This window comes from Rutilus rutilus (assembly GCF_951802725.1).
Source record: "Rutilus rutilus genome assembly, chromosome: 19".
Taxonomy (NCBI): Eukaryota; Metazoa; Chordata; class Actinopteri; order Cypriniformes; family Leuciscidae; genus Rutilus; species Rutilus rutilus.
In genome coordinates, this window is record NC_140232.1 from 6,121,937 (window position 1) to 6,141,250 (window position 19,314).

A 19,314-nucleotide genomic window follows, 5' to 3' on the forward strand; every position below is an offset into this window, starting at 1 on the left:
CGCCGAGCTATGAGACAGACTCTGAAGACGCGAAGAGAAGGAATTCAAGCACCGCCACATTTCTTGGTGAGTGGTGCAACAGGGAATCAGGTCAAAGAGTGCTTTATTAAAACCACGCTGGGGAAAGAGACGGAGATCAACATTTGCCATGTGAGAGCTACAGATGAGTGCAAGCTAGCAGTCAGAGCTTTGCGGCCTCTGTGTATATTTGTTGTCTGGTGTATTTCATGGAAATTATAAGTTAAAGGGATAGTTCACCTAAAAATAAAGAGATCGTAAAACTAATCCATATGAATTGAGCGGTTTAGTTCACATTTTCTGAAGAGACTTGATCACTTTATATGATGAACAAATTTAATTTAGGCTTTTATTCACATATTCATCAACGCACATATCAGTTGCAGTAAACGGAAGCTCAAGCATGTTTGCTTGATGTGCGAGAACCAATGAGGTTCATTCTCGTGTTACGCAGCACCTTTGAGCTTCTGCAACAACCAGTGAGGTTCATTCTCGTGTTACGCATCACCTTTGAGCTTCTGCAACAACCAATGAGGTTCATTCTCGTGTTACGCATCACCTTTGAGCTTCTGCAACAACCAATGAGGTTCATTCTCACGCATCAAGCAGGTTTGGTTGAGCGTCTGTATATGTTCACTGATCTAAATTCAATCTGTTCATCATATAAAGCGATCGAGTCTCTTCAGAAAATTTGGACTAAACCACTCGATTCATATGGATTGTGTTTCGAAGATGAACGAAAGTCTTACGGGTTTGGAACATGAGGGTGAGAAAATTATGTCAGGATTATCATTTTTGGGTAAACTAACGCTTTAAGTCCTATAAAAAATGATGTGAGGAAAAGGCCTAAATTTAAGTCATTGGACATAATGATCTTGCCTCACAGTGAGTGTAAAAGTCGCCATGACACAGGAGTAGCAACAGATCTTTTTTTCCATATAGTGAATGCACATTCAATCGAAATGGAAAATCGACAAGGAAAAAGTGTAGGGCGGGGACTTGGTTCTGTGCATCAGTTGTTGATTGGATGTTGAGATGCAGGTGTGGCACTCAAAAAGTGGATACAATTGAAAGCAGGTAAGCTTTAAGGGCCAGGTTTAAGCAGATTAAATGATTGGAGAATCCTGCGTACGCCACCAGAGAGAAGTCTGTCGTTTTCACGGGAGCGTCCAGTTTCGACATTTAAAAAATATTGACACGGATGAGTGTTCACGATATAACACCCATTTAGAAAACAGATTTCATGCCATTTCATGCTGACTTTAAAGGCGAAAGCCGAAAGTGCACTTAATTTTTTTATTGCACCAATTCGTGGGTCCACTAGGTGGCAACACTCACAGCTTTGGACAAGCAAATGAAAATTTGAACCGAAGACAAAGGTGGAAAGGACAACCATTGATATCTGAGGAGGTCAGAAGGTACTCATGATTGTATGACTCCAGTATAAAGATGGCACAACTTTGTTATTGCACTCGAAGGGTCGGTGAATCATCATAAGTGGAACACATCCAGATGGGCTCATGATCAATTTGGGAATATTTTGAAGACTTCAGTGCAAGACTGTGCATGAGATATAACGGCAAGCGAAAAAACTAAGTATGCCCCATTTTTATTGGGATAGTTTACCCAAAAAATTTGAATCTGTTACTCACCCTGCATGTTCCAAATCGGTTTTACTTTCTTCAGTGGAACATCAAAAGAAGATTTTTTTTTTCAAAAGGCCTCCTTGTTTTGGACCCCATTGACTTTCATTGTGTTGACAAAAAACAGTTCTTCAAAATATCTTCTCTTGTGTTCCACAAAAGAAAGTCAAACATGTTTAAATTAATTGAGGGTGATCATTTTATATGTTTACTATGCCTCAAATATTTGCAATCAATTCATTTGAATATTTCCCTTAAAAGACAGATTTATAAACGAATAACATGTTTTGCTGGTGTGAATGTAAGGAATGTAATGTAATTCAGATCAGATATGCGGCGAGTTTTAGCGTCATGAACGTTCTACCATGAACGTTCTCTTTGGATGAAGTGTAAACAAGGCACATTACATCTGTGTTCCTACTCCTCTCTCGTAAACGCAGACCTCTCGTCTCACATAATCTCTGCTCCAGCTGGGCCGTTTGGGCCCCATCCAGAACCAATCCCAAACCCCGTCCTCTTCTACCACTCAGATCTGAGAGGGATGAAGGGTGTGTTGTTTAGAGAGGCGAGCGCTCTCTAAAGTTATAGACATGTTTAACAGTCCAATCAGGTCAGAGAGCAAGGCACTATGGGTATTGACATCATAGTTAAGGTATTAGGGGTAATGAAAGATTGGCCAATACTCTTTCCAGACCAGCCAAAACCAATGTTCTGAGGAAGTTTCACAGACAAAAGTTAAGGGCATCACTTCCACACTGACCTTGCAAAATCTGTTTGTTCGGAGATTGTGATGACCAAACTATTAAACTGCGAAAACATGTTTATAAAACAGGAGACGAACAGCTGTGAACGAACGGATAATCGGTGTATCGCGTCATAACGGCCATTGAACTCTGACTCACAACATCCAGTGTAAATACATGGCTTCCTTTTTTACGAAAAGCTCATTTACCGAAACAAACAAACACAAATATGTAGAGAAAGCCAAAATATAGCCACTTCTCTTAGCTAAGCTAACTCGAATGATGCATGAAATGCGATAGCGAGGAGTCACACACCAAAACAGAATGGCTTTGGCTTAACGTCGCTGGAGAGCCTGAATCACAGAGTGACAGAACAATCTGGGAAGTTAATCCTAGTATGAGATCGACGGCCCCCTGAGCCTTTGCGGGTCAACCAGCCTAATCTGCCTGGAATACCAATTTCAGCTGGTGGGCTGCGTTATTGTCCTATAGCCACTTGTCTGTCTCTCAGAGGGGTGAAAATGTAAAAATGAACAGCCAAGGACCCCATTCAGCTGCAAATGAGGACAAGGAAAAAAGCTAGGCCTGAAAGAGTGAAAAAGAGGAAGATGAAAGAGAGGGAGTTAGGAAGGAGGTGGAGAGGAGTAGCAGACAAGTTAATAGAGACCAAGATCTCTGAGGTTTTACACGTCTCCGGAGTGACCCCTGTGTGAGCTTTAAGAAATCTGGATTCAATCCATCCACTCAACAGCGTAAAAACCAGTGAAAAGTCATCCTGCAGGTGGAAAAACAAAGGAAATCCACAACATCCCACCACAAGCTGAAGATTACAGTCAATGTTCTGTAGAAACCTAAAGCTAAATTAAAGTTCTGTTCCTTTAATTTCACAGCAGATCAGTTGCAGATCTACGCATGTTCTCTTAAAGTGATAGTTCAACCTATAAATGAAAATGATCATTTACTCGCTCTCATGTTGTTCCAAACCTGTATGGACAGACAAGCACCTAAAATCTTTAGTTATTGATCACTGCTCTCAAATTCTACTGTCACGGAAGAGCAAAAACAAACTGGTTTCTCAGAAAACTCTCCTCGTCTGTCATTGGTTGGCTAAAGAGATAATGCCGCCCCAATCTCGACCGTTGGTTGAGCCACTTCTGTTCTGTTGAGGGTCAGGGCGCTCAAACAAACAGCAATGTTTTTATAGCACCACAGAGTCACGGTGTTTATCTACACTTTTAAAGGGATAGTTCACCCAAAAATGAAAATTCGGTCAATAATTACTCGCCCTCACGTCGTTCCAAACCCTTAAGACTTTCGTTCATCTTCTGAACACAAATGAAGATTTTTTTAAAGAGTCTGTCCCTCCATTGACAGCTACGCAACTACCACTTTGACGCTTCAAAAAGTTAATAAAGAGATCGTAAAACTAATCCTTTTGAATTGAGCGGCTTAGTCCAAATTTTCTGAAAAGACTTGATCGCTTAATATGATGAACATATTTAATTTAGGCTTTTATTCACATATTAACGTTGATCAGCGAACATAAACAGAAGCTCGACCGAACCTGCTTGACTCGCAAGAACAAACCTCATTGGTTCTCGCACGTCAATCGAACATGCTTTATCTTCCGTTTACCACAACTGATGTGTGAGTTGTTGAATGTTTATATGTGAGTAAAAGCCGAAATTAAATCTGTTCATCATATAAAGCGATCAAGTCTCTTCAGAAAATGTGGTCTAAACCGCTCAATACAAAAGGATTAGTTTTACGACCTTTTTATGAACTTTTTGAAGCGTCAAAGTGGTAGTTGCGTAGCTGTCAATGGAGGGACAGAAAGCTCTCAGATTTCATTAAAAAGATCTTCATTTGTGTTCTGAAGATGAACAACAGTCTTACGGGTTTGGAACGACATGAGGGCGAGTTTATTAATGACAGAATTTTCATTTTTGGGTGAACTAATCCTTTAAGGGAAATCAACCAAGCAATGGATTACTTAAAGCGGTCTAAAGTACTTTACCATAAAAAATAAAGAACACTTGTCACCTAAACAAAGTTGAGGGAGGCACCTTTAAGAATCCAGAGAAATGTCAAGGACTAGTCAGATGCTGAAAGTTTTGCCCTGCCATTCCTTCCTAGTAAACATTTTCAGCTGTGAAACTCAATAACCTCTTTTTGGCTAAAAACAAAATAAGGGCACTTGCCCTGACAACAGAACATGTGAAAATAGTCACTGCTTCTCTTGGGACCCAAGGAATTAATTACTTCCCTAGAGCTACTAAACCGTAATTATATCAAACATAATTGGTTGATTTTAGGTCAAGATAAAGTTATCCTCAGAAATATGTGGGTATACGGTACAAGTCTGGTCTAGCCATGAAATTAGGGACATCAGGCAAAGCACTTTTTATAGCCTAACTTTGGTTGCGTGCAAGATATAGCCTACAGCTATACTGCACTTACTATATTTGCAGTGTATGTGTGCATAAAATTTTTCAGTTGTGTAACAAATGAACCATGATTTTTACATTTATTTACCGTCTCATTTTTACATTTACAAATACAACATATTATTACCAAATTTATGACAACAGGGTGCCACTTACTGAATTAAACAGGCATGTAATAAGGTAATGTGACAGCAATGTAGAATACTACTCAGTTTCACATATTTAAAAAAGTATGCAGTATTAACTCTTGATTTAGTGGTAGCAATGGGGGGGGGAAATAGATTCCCCTACGTCATAGGGTAACTATTGTGATTGATGACGTAGTTCACCTTGTGCAGGAAAATCGAGCCGGCCGGTCACTACGTCATTCAACAAAATGACATGGCAAATGGGGGGGATGTTCCAACACTAAAACGGAGAACACTATCTCGGGAATAATAAATATATATATATATAAAGATATACAGCTATAGCAACCCAATCTGCAACTTTGTTGAAAACCTTCCCAAAATCCCAATGAGAAGTTTCGCAAATAGCTACTTTGTTATTGCAATTTCACTTGTATTAAAATTTTCACAATGTCAATGTTGAAATTAGCCTACACCGTTCGCAAATTCAAACTTGCTCTAAACTTCTTGTAAACAAACCAAAAAAATAAATTAAAAAAATAAATTAAAAAACACGAAGAAAAACTTTTCGGCTGTGATCTGACAAAAGAAAACACCTCCAGGTATAAAGTTTCGTGTTGGATGTCAAAACATCGCGTAATCTTTAAGACACCGTTGTGTCAACAACAAGTACACTTTGCGCAAAGTATTTGTGCGTTTAGTGACGCCGTGGATCGCGTGTTTATTTTGCGCGGCTCCGCTGTCATCTACAGTTTATAGTTCGCACAGTCTCACAGCAGCATTACGTGGCTTGCGCGAAAGCTTGCATCTATCAAAGCAGTGTAAACAAATGTCTTTCGTGCTCACCAGCTTTGCAGGGATCTTTATAGTCGATCACATCTGATGGGCTGCTGGTCTCCACATAGAAGCTGGGCTCAATCGCGTCCAGATCGAGCGCTGCGAGCGCGGCGAAGCTGGAGAGCAGGAACACACACCTCGCTGCGAGCTCCATGACCGGGCTAGTGGAGCAGGATAGAGAGAGGTACAGGCGAGACAGATCATCGGCGGAGGAAAAATGGGAGGTTTTAGGGGAAATGAGATCTCTCTCGAGGGCGGGTTTAAGCGCGGCTCTGCCTCCACACACACACGCACGCACACACACACACACACACACATTGTGTTCCCATAGCGGTGAAGTGATTTGTGCAGCTGGGCTGTGTGCCAGTGCATAGGTTACAAACTTTGCAGGAGAGAGGTGTTGGTGTTTCTCACACTGGTTTGTGACATGCCTCTGTGTGCCGAGTTCCAGGTGTATACGTTGCTCTTGCGTTTCCAGTGTGTGTGTGTGTGTGTGTGTGTGTGTGTGTGTGTGTGTATGCAGCTTCCCTGTGTATGTTGTTCTTTGTGTGTGTTGTCTCCGTTAACTGCGTATGTGCCTGTATTTTGTTCCCTGAGAGCTCTCTGTTTGCTGTGAGTGCATTGTGTTGCCTATATGCCATCCAAATGAACAACACTTTACCCCTTTTACAAGATGTAGCCTAATATAAGTCTCAGGTGTCCCCAGAATGTGTCTGAAGTTTCAGCTCAAAAAACGTTCACAGATCATTTATTATACCTGGTTTTGTCAAATCAATAGATCGCGATTAATGGCATCTAACATAAAAGTTTGTGTTTATATGGGTGTGTGTGTATATTATTATAGTATAGTATATGTATGTGTGTGCGTCTGTGTATATATATTTACACACACACACACACACATATATATATATGTGTGTGTGGGTAGTATGTACACAAACACACATATATATAAATATAATAATACATATATACACACATATTATGTTAACAAAATTTTTTATGTTAGATGTTATTAATCGACAGCAGTAATTATAGGCCCCACCGTGTTGTAAATGCCCATTTTTGAGTTGAAGCAAAAACATGCTGTTTTGGCACCCTGGTAATCCAGAGTTCTCGCGAGAACACAAGTTGAATTTGCTCAGTGAGTTTACTCTGGCGTTGAGTAATGATGCTCATTAAATATGCCCCTCGATCTGAGCTGCACCAATCACATCGGGTTATCTGATATAGGCGGGCCAGAGGCGAGCTAAACAGATGATGACAGCGCTGTGATGTCGAAGTCTAAAGTAAACATTGCAAGATGGCTATGGATGAACACCAGTTGTTTGAAACGGCTTTGGCCGCTACAATGAACGAGTTAGACTTGGCTTTTTATCTAAAAGAGGAACAGAAGACGGCACTCGAATCGCAAGAAGGGTGTTTTTGCTGTTTTGCCGACCGGATACGGTAAGAGTCTAACCTACCAGTTAGCTCCGCTGGTAGCTAAGCATATGGGACTTGTTGTGATTGGTCGTAGTGTTATCCAATTGCGTGCAGTGAGATTTTCAAATGCATGCTTGGTGCCGCCCCTCGAGCTGGCCGAGTTTCATTAGTCGATGCCAGACCATTAATCTTTTAGATTTAGGTCTGGATTTCCAGGTTACTGTTTTGGTGCATGTATCTTTAAATGCAAATGAGCTGCTGCTTCAGAATATTGCTGCGCCTTTACAGCTCGTGCTTCAGAAACTCTGCCAAAACTAACAAAACATCGGTTTGGTTTTGATTATTATCTCTATTGCGATCACGCTCACATGGCATTGCAGTTTTTCATCATCATGAAAGTTATTTTTTGCATGCGTCTTAAAGGCATGACAGTTTAAACTTCTATGGTTTACACACCTGAAGCAGGTTTTCTTTTTTGCTTAAGCTGTCAAAAACACACAAAGTTCACATAAACAGTCAGTTTTGTCTGTGAACGTAAACAGCAGGGACAGAAATCGCATGTGTAAATGAGATCTGTGTAAAGCACGGTGATATAATAAAAGCACCAACAAAAGAAAAACAGAAAATCACTCACTGCTCTTAATTGAATAACTGTAGAAGCTTTAATAAGAATGCAAGACTCCTGTTCCAGTGTGAGGTCACATTGGAGCACATTCCTGTTTTAGATTTATGGGGAAAATAACAAACGGAGTGAATGGATTTTTACCACAATAGGGGGATTACCAAAAATGAGAAGTATCTTTAATTTTCCTGATATTTTCCTTTTCAGGAAATGTGCCCTTTTTGTGGAAAAACCAAAGCAATATGGGTTATTTTAATATGAATATCGATTCACATAGCCTAATGTGAAAAAACATTGACTATGGCAGGATGTTATCCTAAAATCTCTTCTGAATTTACTTGTGGGTATATGTAGTATACATAACAGGCAAGAAAGTGTAGACACATGCGAAATATAGACAATTCATAGTAAAGCAAATATTTTAAATGGAAATAATTTTTGATGTTGAATTTATTCTATACATTTTTATAGAAGAAATATTGGCTGAGCCGCACAATTCCGGATAAATTGAGAACCACCATTTTTTGGTTTGATGATTCTCCCATGATTCTGAACAGACAGACTAAACAAAATAACGTCATTTACTAGAGGTTCGGACAAAATGTTAATTGCTTTAGTCTATTTACATTTTTTTTAAGTCGGTTTGAATGAATGATTCAATGACTCACTCATAATGCTTCACTTGTTTCATTACTGGATGAATCAGTGATTTTTAACAAATGTCTTGAATGACTGATTCAATGACGAACACATTTTTAACAGTCACCTGTCGCCACCTACTGACGTAATCATGTAATTGATACGATCGTTATTTGAAACGGCTTTCTCTGGGTCAGTGGCAGAGCAAACGCAGATTTAAATGTCCCGGTGTGATTTTGTCAATAGTTAAACTGACACATGCAAATTATTTCACGTATATCATCATGGACGATATCCTGGTCACCAGGGCCATCGCAAGGAGGGAGAAAGATGGGGACGATATCGGTAATATGGGAAATGTCGCAATTATTTTTGCACTATTTCTTATGCTCATTTCTACATGTTTTTTTGTCATTTGATTTATTTGTAAATAATGACTTAGCCGATATTAATCATTGCTATAGATTGACAATATCACAGTTTAGATCCGTCTCAGTGATCAATGTTATAGTTGGCATTACATTGCATAAACAGCACACAAGTCCACATACAAGCTAACAGCACATTTCATACTGTGGAGGGAAGCATGTAATTTGTTCCAGCTGAATGTTGTTTTCCATTACTTAGAAAGTCTTTGCCATCAATAATTTTGGTGTTTTGTTGTACAGACATTACATGATCCATTTAGTTAGCATTGCCTCTTTGGCTCTTTGTCTAGGAATACCGTTCTTTATTTTGATTCTCTCATGTAGTGAACTGAATGATTTAGGGGATAGAAGTTCAGATATTGTCACTAAACAGCTTTTCTCACACATATGAATACTTCCAGTCTTTCTTCATATTATCATATAATAAACACTCTGGTTAGCATTGGTTTTTGTAGTGGAATACGATGTTCTTTACTACATTTGTATCCACTTCTTTTCTTTTTAATAAAGGGGAATTCCAAATTTTTTTTTTTTCTCTGGGCCTTAGTGATGTGGAATAGTGGAATTCCCCTGCATGCATCTGTTGCTATAATTGCATGTATTATGAATGTAATGATGATGTTAACTTCTGCTTACTCACTGAATCCAGAAGGAGTTCACAGTATTGTTGCATGGATCTGATGTAATATGAGATCCCAGATGACATTAAATAAGTCTTTAGTCCCTTCCTTTCTTTGCAAAAATTCATCATAATGAAACTCTCCTGCCTTTGACTCCATGTCAAGAATCGATATTTCGAGAATCGATGTTGTTAATCTTGCCATAGGTTATGCTGACCTACATGCTTACAACAGCAAGGTCATGGTTTTGATACCCGAGGAGCAAAGTATGTAGCCAGTAGCCTTTACCATGAAAAAAGTGTTGTTATTATTATATATAGTGTGTACTGTGTATATATAAAATATATATTCCTATATTTTCGCCTCTCTGAAATCAATACAGTATTGCAACAAGACAGTAATATCATTTAGCTGATAAAAAAATAATATTTTATTAGGATTTAATGTGTTTTTTTCCCTGCGTAGTCACGGCTGACAGCTCAATGATTATCTCAAGTAATTTGAGTTCGAATAACTTTTTTTTTTTGTAACTTTAATAGTGGCAAAGGATTTACCTTGGATCTTGAAAATAACTTAAAGGAACAAGAATAACTGCAAGTGTGACCCTGCTTTTTTACACAACAGTTTATTAAACAAGAAGTTGATATTAAGTAACTTACATTTGTTACAATGTTGCCAGGTGTCTATTTCTGCTGTCACGATCATAGTTACAAGCGAAGTCAAACAGAAAACTATGGAAACTTAAAAATGTAAAAGATAATTGTGACTTTTTCATCTCACAGTTCTGACTTTTACTCTCACAATTGCGGGTTCAAATATGAAGTTGCAATTGCGAGTTATGAAGTCCAGTTCTGGGGGGAAAAAATCAGCTCACAATTCTGACATTTTATATCTCACTATTCTGGCTATAGAACTCGCTAACACGCAGTTTTCGAGTTTATATATCAAGCAATCCTGAGAAAAAAGTCACAATTATATATATTTTTTTTTATTTTATTTTATTTTTTTGAAAACAAGCTTCCGCAGAAAATTGCAAAAACACAAATGAAAATCAATAAATCAGTTATTTTAAAGGGGTCACATAATGGTACATGCACTTTTACAAGTTGGTTGTACTGAAATGTGTGTTGGCAGTGCCTGTACACAACCATCATAAAATGATAAAAATCCATCCAGTGGTTTTTTTTTTCATCTTCTTATATGTTTTCCCCTGTCTCAAATCAAGCCGGACGCCCCTCCCACGATTGTTGATTGACAGCAGCGTTTCAACACAGACCCGCCCTCGCTCAGTCCACGCGGACCGGCACGGTCATTGTTGATACGCTGGAGCACTGTCTATGAGCAGAATGGCGTCTAAGCGATTGTGGTGTTCTGTTCTTGGGTGTAATAACGAACACAGCAGTCATTTTGATTTTCCTAAATCCGAACCGCTGAATGGCTGTGGCTGAGTTTGTTTTCGAAGGGAATATTCCCCATGATCAACAGCAATGCTTTCATGTTTGCGCGAATCATTTCACACACCAGACTGCTTTACAAACAACGGTCAATAAAGCTGGTTTTGCTAAGAAGCTGCTCCTGAAAAAAGGATCGGTACCAACTATTCGTGTTCCTGCTGCACCTCCAGAAGAAGAAGTGAGTGTAACGTTTTATTAACCTTTATATTAATATTTATATTAATCTTTGCAAATCGCTAGCACGCTTCACGATGAATGCGGCTGTTTACACTCAGGGTACATTACGGCATGTTTTCTATGTATGACATTCTCAATATAATTCATAATCCCACGTTTATAATGAACAACGCGTTATGGTGTACGCACAGAACAGAGGGGCGGGGTGAGCAAATTTAAGCTCATTATCATTTAAAGACACATGCACTTAAACGGCGTGCTGAAAACAGCTGTTTTTGACCAGGTAAAATGAGTGTTTTCTTACAATACTAATGAAATTTTTTAATTAAAGTATATTACAAACTTTTAATTTAGACCCTAAAGAATCATATTAGCTTGTACAAAAATGGCAGTATATGACCCCTTTAACCAATGGCTGAATGAATGATTCAATGACTCGCTCATAATGACAATCCCTTGTTGCGACCTACTGGCCAATAGGGGTGCAACGGTACAGATAGCCCACGGTACGGTCCGTACCTCGGTTTTTGGGCCACGGTCTCGGTTCGGTTTCGGTACATGTTTTGTGCAGAAAGAGACTGCTATTTCATCCCAAAAATATGTTTTATTTTTCTTATGAGCATAAACAGAATGTCACAGTAGGAAGAACATCAATGTATGGAATAAATTAACACACTAGTCTGTACTGAACAACACTAAGTAATACAACCTCTTCAACTATCACTTATATGAAATACAAAATGTAAACAAACACACTTCAAAATATTCAAGTGGATCCCAATTCCAAACCTTCATAACTGGTATATGAAGTGATCAATGTGGAAGAAAAAGTGCACTTTTACCTTTAACAAACATAAATTAGCTTGTGCTTTGAATAAAAAAAAGCAGAGCAAAATAATATAATGAAAAAATACTGCATTCAGGATACAAAGTGCAATGTTATTTACTCATCCACTATTGAGAGATTTTTGTGCAAAAAGATGAGTCTATCAACACTGTCTGGTGCAAGGCGAGACCGGTTGGCACTAACGATGTCCCAGCAGTGGAGAAAATTCTCAACTTTTCAGAATGCCGCAAGCGCACCGTAGGTCACGTGACAAGAACCAAACAGAGCGCAGCTGATAGTTGCTTTAGCAACGACAGACGCCTCCGGAGCGCAACCGCCCTAGCTAGCGCTTTGGAAAAAAGGAGAACGCGGCGCGCCTAGCGTTTTCTACGCGTTTTTAGGCGCGATATGTGAACGGCGCCTAAAGCAAAAACTAAAAGTATCAGCGCGAACTCAATGGCAAAACCGAAGTACCGCGGGACACGAGGGTAGATTGTCCCGTGCAGGGCTGACCGAACGGTCCGGTATTTTACCGTGTACCGTTGCATCCCTACTGGCCAATCAATTAAAATACCATTATATATATATATATATATATATATATATATATATATATATATATAATTAAAAAATTTAATTAAGCTACTCACTTTGCTTGTTTTATTAAATGTAGAACCAGATATATTTTTTATTTTACATAAATATTACATTATAATATGTATTAATATAAAATATATTAAATACTATATATAAATAAAATAAATATAATTTTTACCCCAGAGTCATCAGAGCTTAGATTGAAAATAGTAGAATAAGGAATAAGTAAAGCCAGTTAACCATTACTTTATGAGTGTCTGTCCCGAGTGTAATAGAGTTGATATCAAAACAAGGGCTTGAATTCTCGGAAAATCGTGGTCATAATGTGAAAACGTTATCATGATTTCATTGCGTAAGAAATGTCACAAACAATTCGTGTTTTCTGCGTCTTCCCACTTTGAGTCAGTGTTTGGACAATAACCCAACTTGATATACACTGTTGTTTTTTGTGATCGTAGCCAAGTATGTATATCCTGTTTGATATGAGTCAGAGGATTAAGCAAAATAATGATTTATTCCCCTTCTGAAAGATTGTTACGTTTCTCACACGCAAACCGAGCATGTGATCATTTGATTTATGTTTCGTCTTTATCCTTCAGGTGGAAATTTCATGTCTAGAAAGCTCTGTTAGTCAGGAAGGACTGCGATATTACTGAGATTAAAACCATCTTTGTGTCACATTTCAAATTTCATTATGCAAATCCCCCACTGGAAACACGACTGGGAATTCGTTGAAAAGTTTAATCCGTTTTTTATGTACACAATCCTGTAAATAATCTTAAAAGAATCACTCCTGGATGTCAAACTGGATTTATGATGCTTGGAGTTGGAAGAGAAACTGTCCTGTCCTGCCCTGACCATCCGGAAATGCTCCTGAGCCCTCTAGGCAAACTGTGTTGAGAGACTGGAAATGAAACAATGGCACCATTATATCATATCCTTTCAATTTACTTAAGAGGGACATGATGGAAAACCAGGACAGGTGTTTTTAATAGTAGCATGCCCATGGGAATTTGTGGACTGAAGAGATGGAAGGGAACAGGGAATATGCAAGCATGAACATGAACGCAGGGATGATGCTACACACACACACACACACACACTTGTGCATCCATTAAAAAAGTTACAAATAGGACCATAGTGGGCAAAAATGTCCTAGTCAAAAAATAGTTTGGTCTAATTTTAAAGAAGACCCTTGGCAGATTATTGTTGAAGTAAAAAAAAAAAAAATCTTAAAATATTTTATGAAACATATTGGACTCTAAAACTGCTTGAAAATCAAAGCCATAAATCTAAACAAGTTGTGTTGCAAATTTGAGATTGATCTCAAAAAATGTGCTTTCGGTAAGATTTTGTTTGGGCGCAGTACCAAATTTTCCCCAATAGATGCCAGCAAAACTCCACTGGTGCACACAGTGGTTGGATTTGTGATTTGCAGTTGAGTTTTTCTCTCTCAAATATTATAAGCACACAAATTATTTTTATTGCACACATACAAACCACACTCTGACATCCATACCAACACACCCACACAATTATCGCTGCATGATTTATCCAATTGGCTCTATAATATGCCGAAGCAGAAAACAAGAATAAAGCGAGTATTTGCTTTATAGGCCAAACCTGAAAAAATTGCACCATCTGGTAAAAAAAAATAGTAAAAATTAGCATTTTGAATACTTGCCAACAGAATGAAAGCCTCTTAACAAAGATTTCATCATTTTATAGTTAAATGGCCTTGGGATTAAAAATTGCAGTTTTAATGGGTTTCAATGCGGACATTTTTGTCCAAATGGTGCTGAGAGGAAGTATTTTGTGTACCTATGAAATAGTAAAATTCCAATAAAATACACACCTGTGCCAAATTTCAACTGCATGAAGGCATTAATTTTAATTTTGGCATTAACACAATGGCATTAAAAAATAAAAATAAAATAAAACACTGAAAAAGACAAATTTGTCCATAAGGATGCACTATGGCATTACCTTTGTGCCAATAATAATGAATGTAACTTTGCTAGAAACTAATGCAAATATAAATTGAAACTGAAGAAAATATCTGTGAGACTGAAGAAAAGAAAAATCACAGGCACATTTTTTGACTTCGTTTTTAATACACTGCATGTTTTGCTAAACTGTTTTCATTTACGCTTCTGAAGTTTTCGTTTACGCTCATTGAGTTTTCGTTCGCCATTCTGGCACATATATCTCGCGGGGGCGGGGCTAGCAGCAGTGTGTTCTCATTGGCTACTGAGTTTTTGATTGACAGCTGCTTAACCTGGAAGTGAAGATGTTGTGTTTACATGTGTGGACATAAGCGTTTGTAAGCACAGCTTTCTATTTAATTTTAGTGATATTAAGTTATGAGTTTTGTTTTAAAAATTGTATCTGTACCTTCTGCTACTACTTTGTCGACAGAAGCTTTTAGGAGTGCAAGAGATCTATTCAGTCTATTCAGGTGTAATTGTACATTAAAGTACTGTATAAAATGCATAAAATATTGTATAGTGTCCAGTGTTTTCGGAGAATATTTGTTTATTCCTGATGATTCTTCTGCATTGTAGGCTCTGATTAGGTTGAGCTGTTACAATTAAAAGAGAAAAGGCTACTAGCAAACGTGTGTGATATATTCAGCCGTCAAGAAAGTTTCACTTCAACCAGGTAATCAGGGTTTCAGGGTTGGCAGCCATGGCCATCACACAACTCATTGTTAGCATATGCATTTACACCATCACAATTAATGATCACTTATTTAAGAGGAATTTAAAGAATATGAAAATTACAATCGTGGCTTGCTGTCAGATGATACATACCTTAGGCTATATATTTCACACAAAGAATGTTCTTGTTGCCATTTTTTATCATGCTGATAATTTTATTTAGTTATTTCATTAAGTTAATATTATCTTGTAACATTTAAAATTGGAAATACATGTTTAACAATCATCAACAATTTAAATTGTGACTTATAAAACCAGTTGAATGAATGTAATTGAAAATATGAATTAATTGAAATTAATTTGCATTCTTTATTGTCTACAGCATATAGCAAATACAGAATACATATTGAATGTAATGATCATTTGAATAGTTCCTGTTACAGTAAAAGGAGCACAACAGAGACTGGGGTGGGTACAAGGATAGTCCGATCTTAATTTGTGTTTATTTGTAAAAAAAGAAATTAAAAAGCATCTGGGACAGCATGAGGGTGAGTAAAATATATGAGAATCTTTATTTTTGGGTGAACTATCCCCTTAACATTCATATGCTGCTGGTATGCTAATCCGAGATCAGCACAGACTAATACGAATAAAGTGCAACCTCTTGTGTACTTGTGAACTGTGTTTGTTTTAATCTAGCGCTCCAAAGAAATTAAAATATTTGCATAATATCAGGTGTCTGAAGATCAAGATCCCAGTCATTCAAAGATGATGTGTCTGTCTGATGTGAACAGTGGATCTCTACTACCACTCCATCCTCTGTGACAGCATCAGAATTTTGATGGAAAAGTTTCTCCATTCCCTGGATGAGAAAAGAAACGTATTATAATCTAACAATTCAAACTGCTTTGAACTCCCACATAACAAATTGCAGACTTAAAATATTGATTTCAAATAAATTATATAATTTTTTACAGTACTAAATAAATATACCTCATGCACCATTTCTTATCTGTTATACTGTTGTGTAACCAGTAGATGGCTATATTGCCCTATATATAAATATATATCCATGGCTGTGTGTATTCCCTGGTTGCTGGATGTTTTCAGTCATAATTACTTGCATGTATTAGGTTTTGCATTTGGACATATATTTATTATTAAAGATTAAACATTTTTAAACGAAATGTTCATTTGAATTGAGCATTTTTAAATTATTACTATTCAAGTATGGACACAAAAATAATTGTGTTACTCATACTAGCTACATATAATAGCTTGATCAGTCACACAAAAGTAATCAGAATAAATATTGACTTCAAAATAAGTGTTTACATATCATGAACAGAGACGTGGTCTGTGGTCAAGTCGTGTCTCTCCTCTTTCAAAAACTCTGCATCGCAAATTAATCAGCAATTTACAAATTCAGGTTTAAATAGCTTTATTGGCATGGTAAAAAGGCTTTACATTGCCAAAGTTGAATCAGGCAGTGATTGACAGCGCCCTGGTCCAATAGCATCAGCTGTCAGATACAGTACTTTTTGTAGTGTACTGTACAGATACTGTACAGTACTCTAGCCCAATGTTGTTTGGGATGGCTGGGGGGAAATATGATCTAATCAAAGACTGTAACTGTATGTAGATAAACAGGCCCTGTAATGATTGGGCTAAATCAAGACAACATTGCTGAATAATGCTGGGCTCTTACTGAGCTCTAAAATACCTCTCCACCTCAAAAAAACAAGTACTGTATTATAAATAGTATTAGTATATTAAAACTTTTTTAAAAATCTGACTTACCTCGAGTATCCAGTATCCTGATAGCGACAATGACTGATGATAATGATTTCATTCGTCTGAACTATTCATTCTATAAGAAATCATCTCAATAATGTAGCGCAGCAGATAAATACAGATATAAACTTTATATCACTAAAATGAAATAAAAAGCTGTGCTTACAGACGCTTACATCCACACATGTAAACACAACACTGATGTCTTAACTTCCAGGTCAAGAAGCTGTCAATCAAAAACTCAGTAGCCAATGAGAACACACCGCTGCTAGCCCCGCCCCCGCGAGATATATGTGCCAGAATGGCGAACGAAAACTTCAGAAGCGTAAATGAAAAGTCTGGAAGCGCATTTGTAAGTTCAGAATAGTGCAAGAAAGATAACAGTTAGCAAAAAACAGTTAGCAAAACATGCAGTGTATTAAAAACGAAGTAAAAAAATGTGCCTGTGTTTGTTTGTTTTTTCAGTTTCACAGATATTTTATTCAGTTTCAATTTATATTTGCATTAGTTTCTTGAAACGTTACATTCATTATTATTGGCACAAAGGTAATTCCATAGTGCACAAGGGTTAAACGAACTCTCGACCCTTGAGCCAGAAGGCAGGCAACTAACAACCAAAATACCCAAGCAACCAGCGTCACCCAGAACACCTTAGCAACCACCCAGAATAGCCTAGCAACCACCTATAGGAGTTAGTTTTAGACCCTGCCTGCACATTTACATGAAATAGCTTACTTTTGAGTTAACAAACATTATGATAACCTCTGCCCTACGAACCTTCACGAATCCTTCAGCAACTAACTAGGAACATCCTCATGTAATCAGTTTGAGCGCTTCACAATCACCATGTATTGTTCTTCTTTCTAAAAACATAATGTTTTGAGGACACAAATCGCTGCATTAATCAGTGTCTATCATTCGGTTTCAAGCGTTTCAACCTCTACTGGTTTCCCTCATTAGAGGCAATAACTGCAATCAGCAATCAAAACAATTGTGACTTAATCAGGCAGACACATTATGATCCCTGTTGGCATAATCAGAGCGGTTATTTGAAGGACAGCGATATGCTGTCATGAGGAAAGCCGTGCAAAAATGCATTGGATGATTGATGCATGGTTAATCTAAAAACAATTAAAAAATCTCACATCATCTTTTAAACGTTTTGAATTTATTATCTTTTTTTTACAGTTTAATGATCCATTTCTCTCAGGCGCTTTATGGCTGTAAGGAAATAACGCTCAGGCTCTGCTGGGGTTTTGTGCAAAACATTTTAACAACAAACAATTTTTTTTGCAAAATCAACTGAATCAATTATACTGTAGCCTACTGGCAACACATAATTTTTTGTTTAAGTAGACAGCAAGGGAAAAAAGCCTGTTATATCTAAAGAACAATAACAGTGTTTGTGAAATTTCCCAATAAATATATTTTGAAGTGCTGTATGGAAAAAATATTAAAACTGGGGGGGGACAAATATAAAAAATACAAACAGAACATTGCTCATGACACTGCACAGTCAAAGTGCTGCAGATTAAGGAAAATAATACAAATAGACAAATGCATGAGTGTGAAGTCAAGTCTTCAGTCCATGTGTGCAAGACAGTGTCTATAGAGGGCGCTCTTGAAGGTTGTGAGGCAATGAGTCTTTAAACCGGGTTTAAATCCATTTGATTCCTCTGGGTTCATCCGTTTGTGCTGTTGGATTTCAGTGATGGCCATTTCAGCTTCACATATCCATTTCAATGAGCTTCTGGTCACTGCAAGATAAAATATCAATTGAACACGTCAAGTCAAGTCATCTTCATTTATATAGCGCTTTTAACCAATTTGTTCCAAAGCAGCTTTACATTGATAATAGGAAATTAAAGTAAAGTGTTTTGGCTTTATAGCAGCTCTAGATTAAAGTTATTGTCCAGCTAAAGTTTAATTTCCTAAAGTTTCATGATTCATTTCCGTCGCAACGATCATTAGTTATTAACTTAGTAACACGACACTGTTTTAACAGAAAACTCTTAAGTTCTTTCTGCACAGACTTCAAAAACGCGAACCAGTGAGAACGCCGATGGCGTGCACATGCGTATTACGAGTTCAGTCTATAGGTATGTGCGTTTGAATATATGTGCGCAGGCGTGTAGACCTTCCCTACAAATCAACCCTCAACATACTACTTGTCTGGCCTTAAAATTAATAATACAGAATTTTATCGCTTCCACGTAGCCACGCAAACCGGAATTATCCTGACAACGCTTTATCTGT

General features: G+C 37.5%; 2 protein-coding genes across 3 annotated transcripts in view; both read right to left on the minus strand.

Moving 5' to 3' along the window:
* bmp1a (bone morphogenetic protein 1a) overlaps positions 1–6,011 on the minus strand; it is an 84,203-nt gene extending 78,192 nt beyond the window's left edge. The window contains exon 1 of the mRNA XM_084389863.1: positions 5,826–6,011. Coding sequence (XP_084245989.1) covers positions 5,826–5,970 — 145 coding nt within the window. The 5' untranslated portion in view covers positions 5,971–6,011. The remainder of the gene's footprint in view (positions 1–5,825) is intronic.
* A 12,196-nt stretch (positions 6,012–18,207) lies between these two features.
* Positions 18,208–19,314, minus strand: part of kansl3 (KAT8 regulatory NSL complex subunit 3) — a 33,570-nt gene continuing 32,463 nt past the window's right edge. For both annotated transcript variants that reach the window (XM_084389076.1, XM_084389075.1), the window contains one exon: positions 18,208–18,815. In XM_084389076.1, coding sequence (XP_084245202.1) covers positions 18,813–18,815 — 3 coding nt within the window. In that variant the 3' untranslated portion in view covers positions 18,208–18,812. The remainder of the gene's footprint in view (positions 18,816–19,314) is intronic.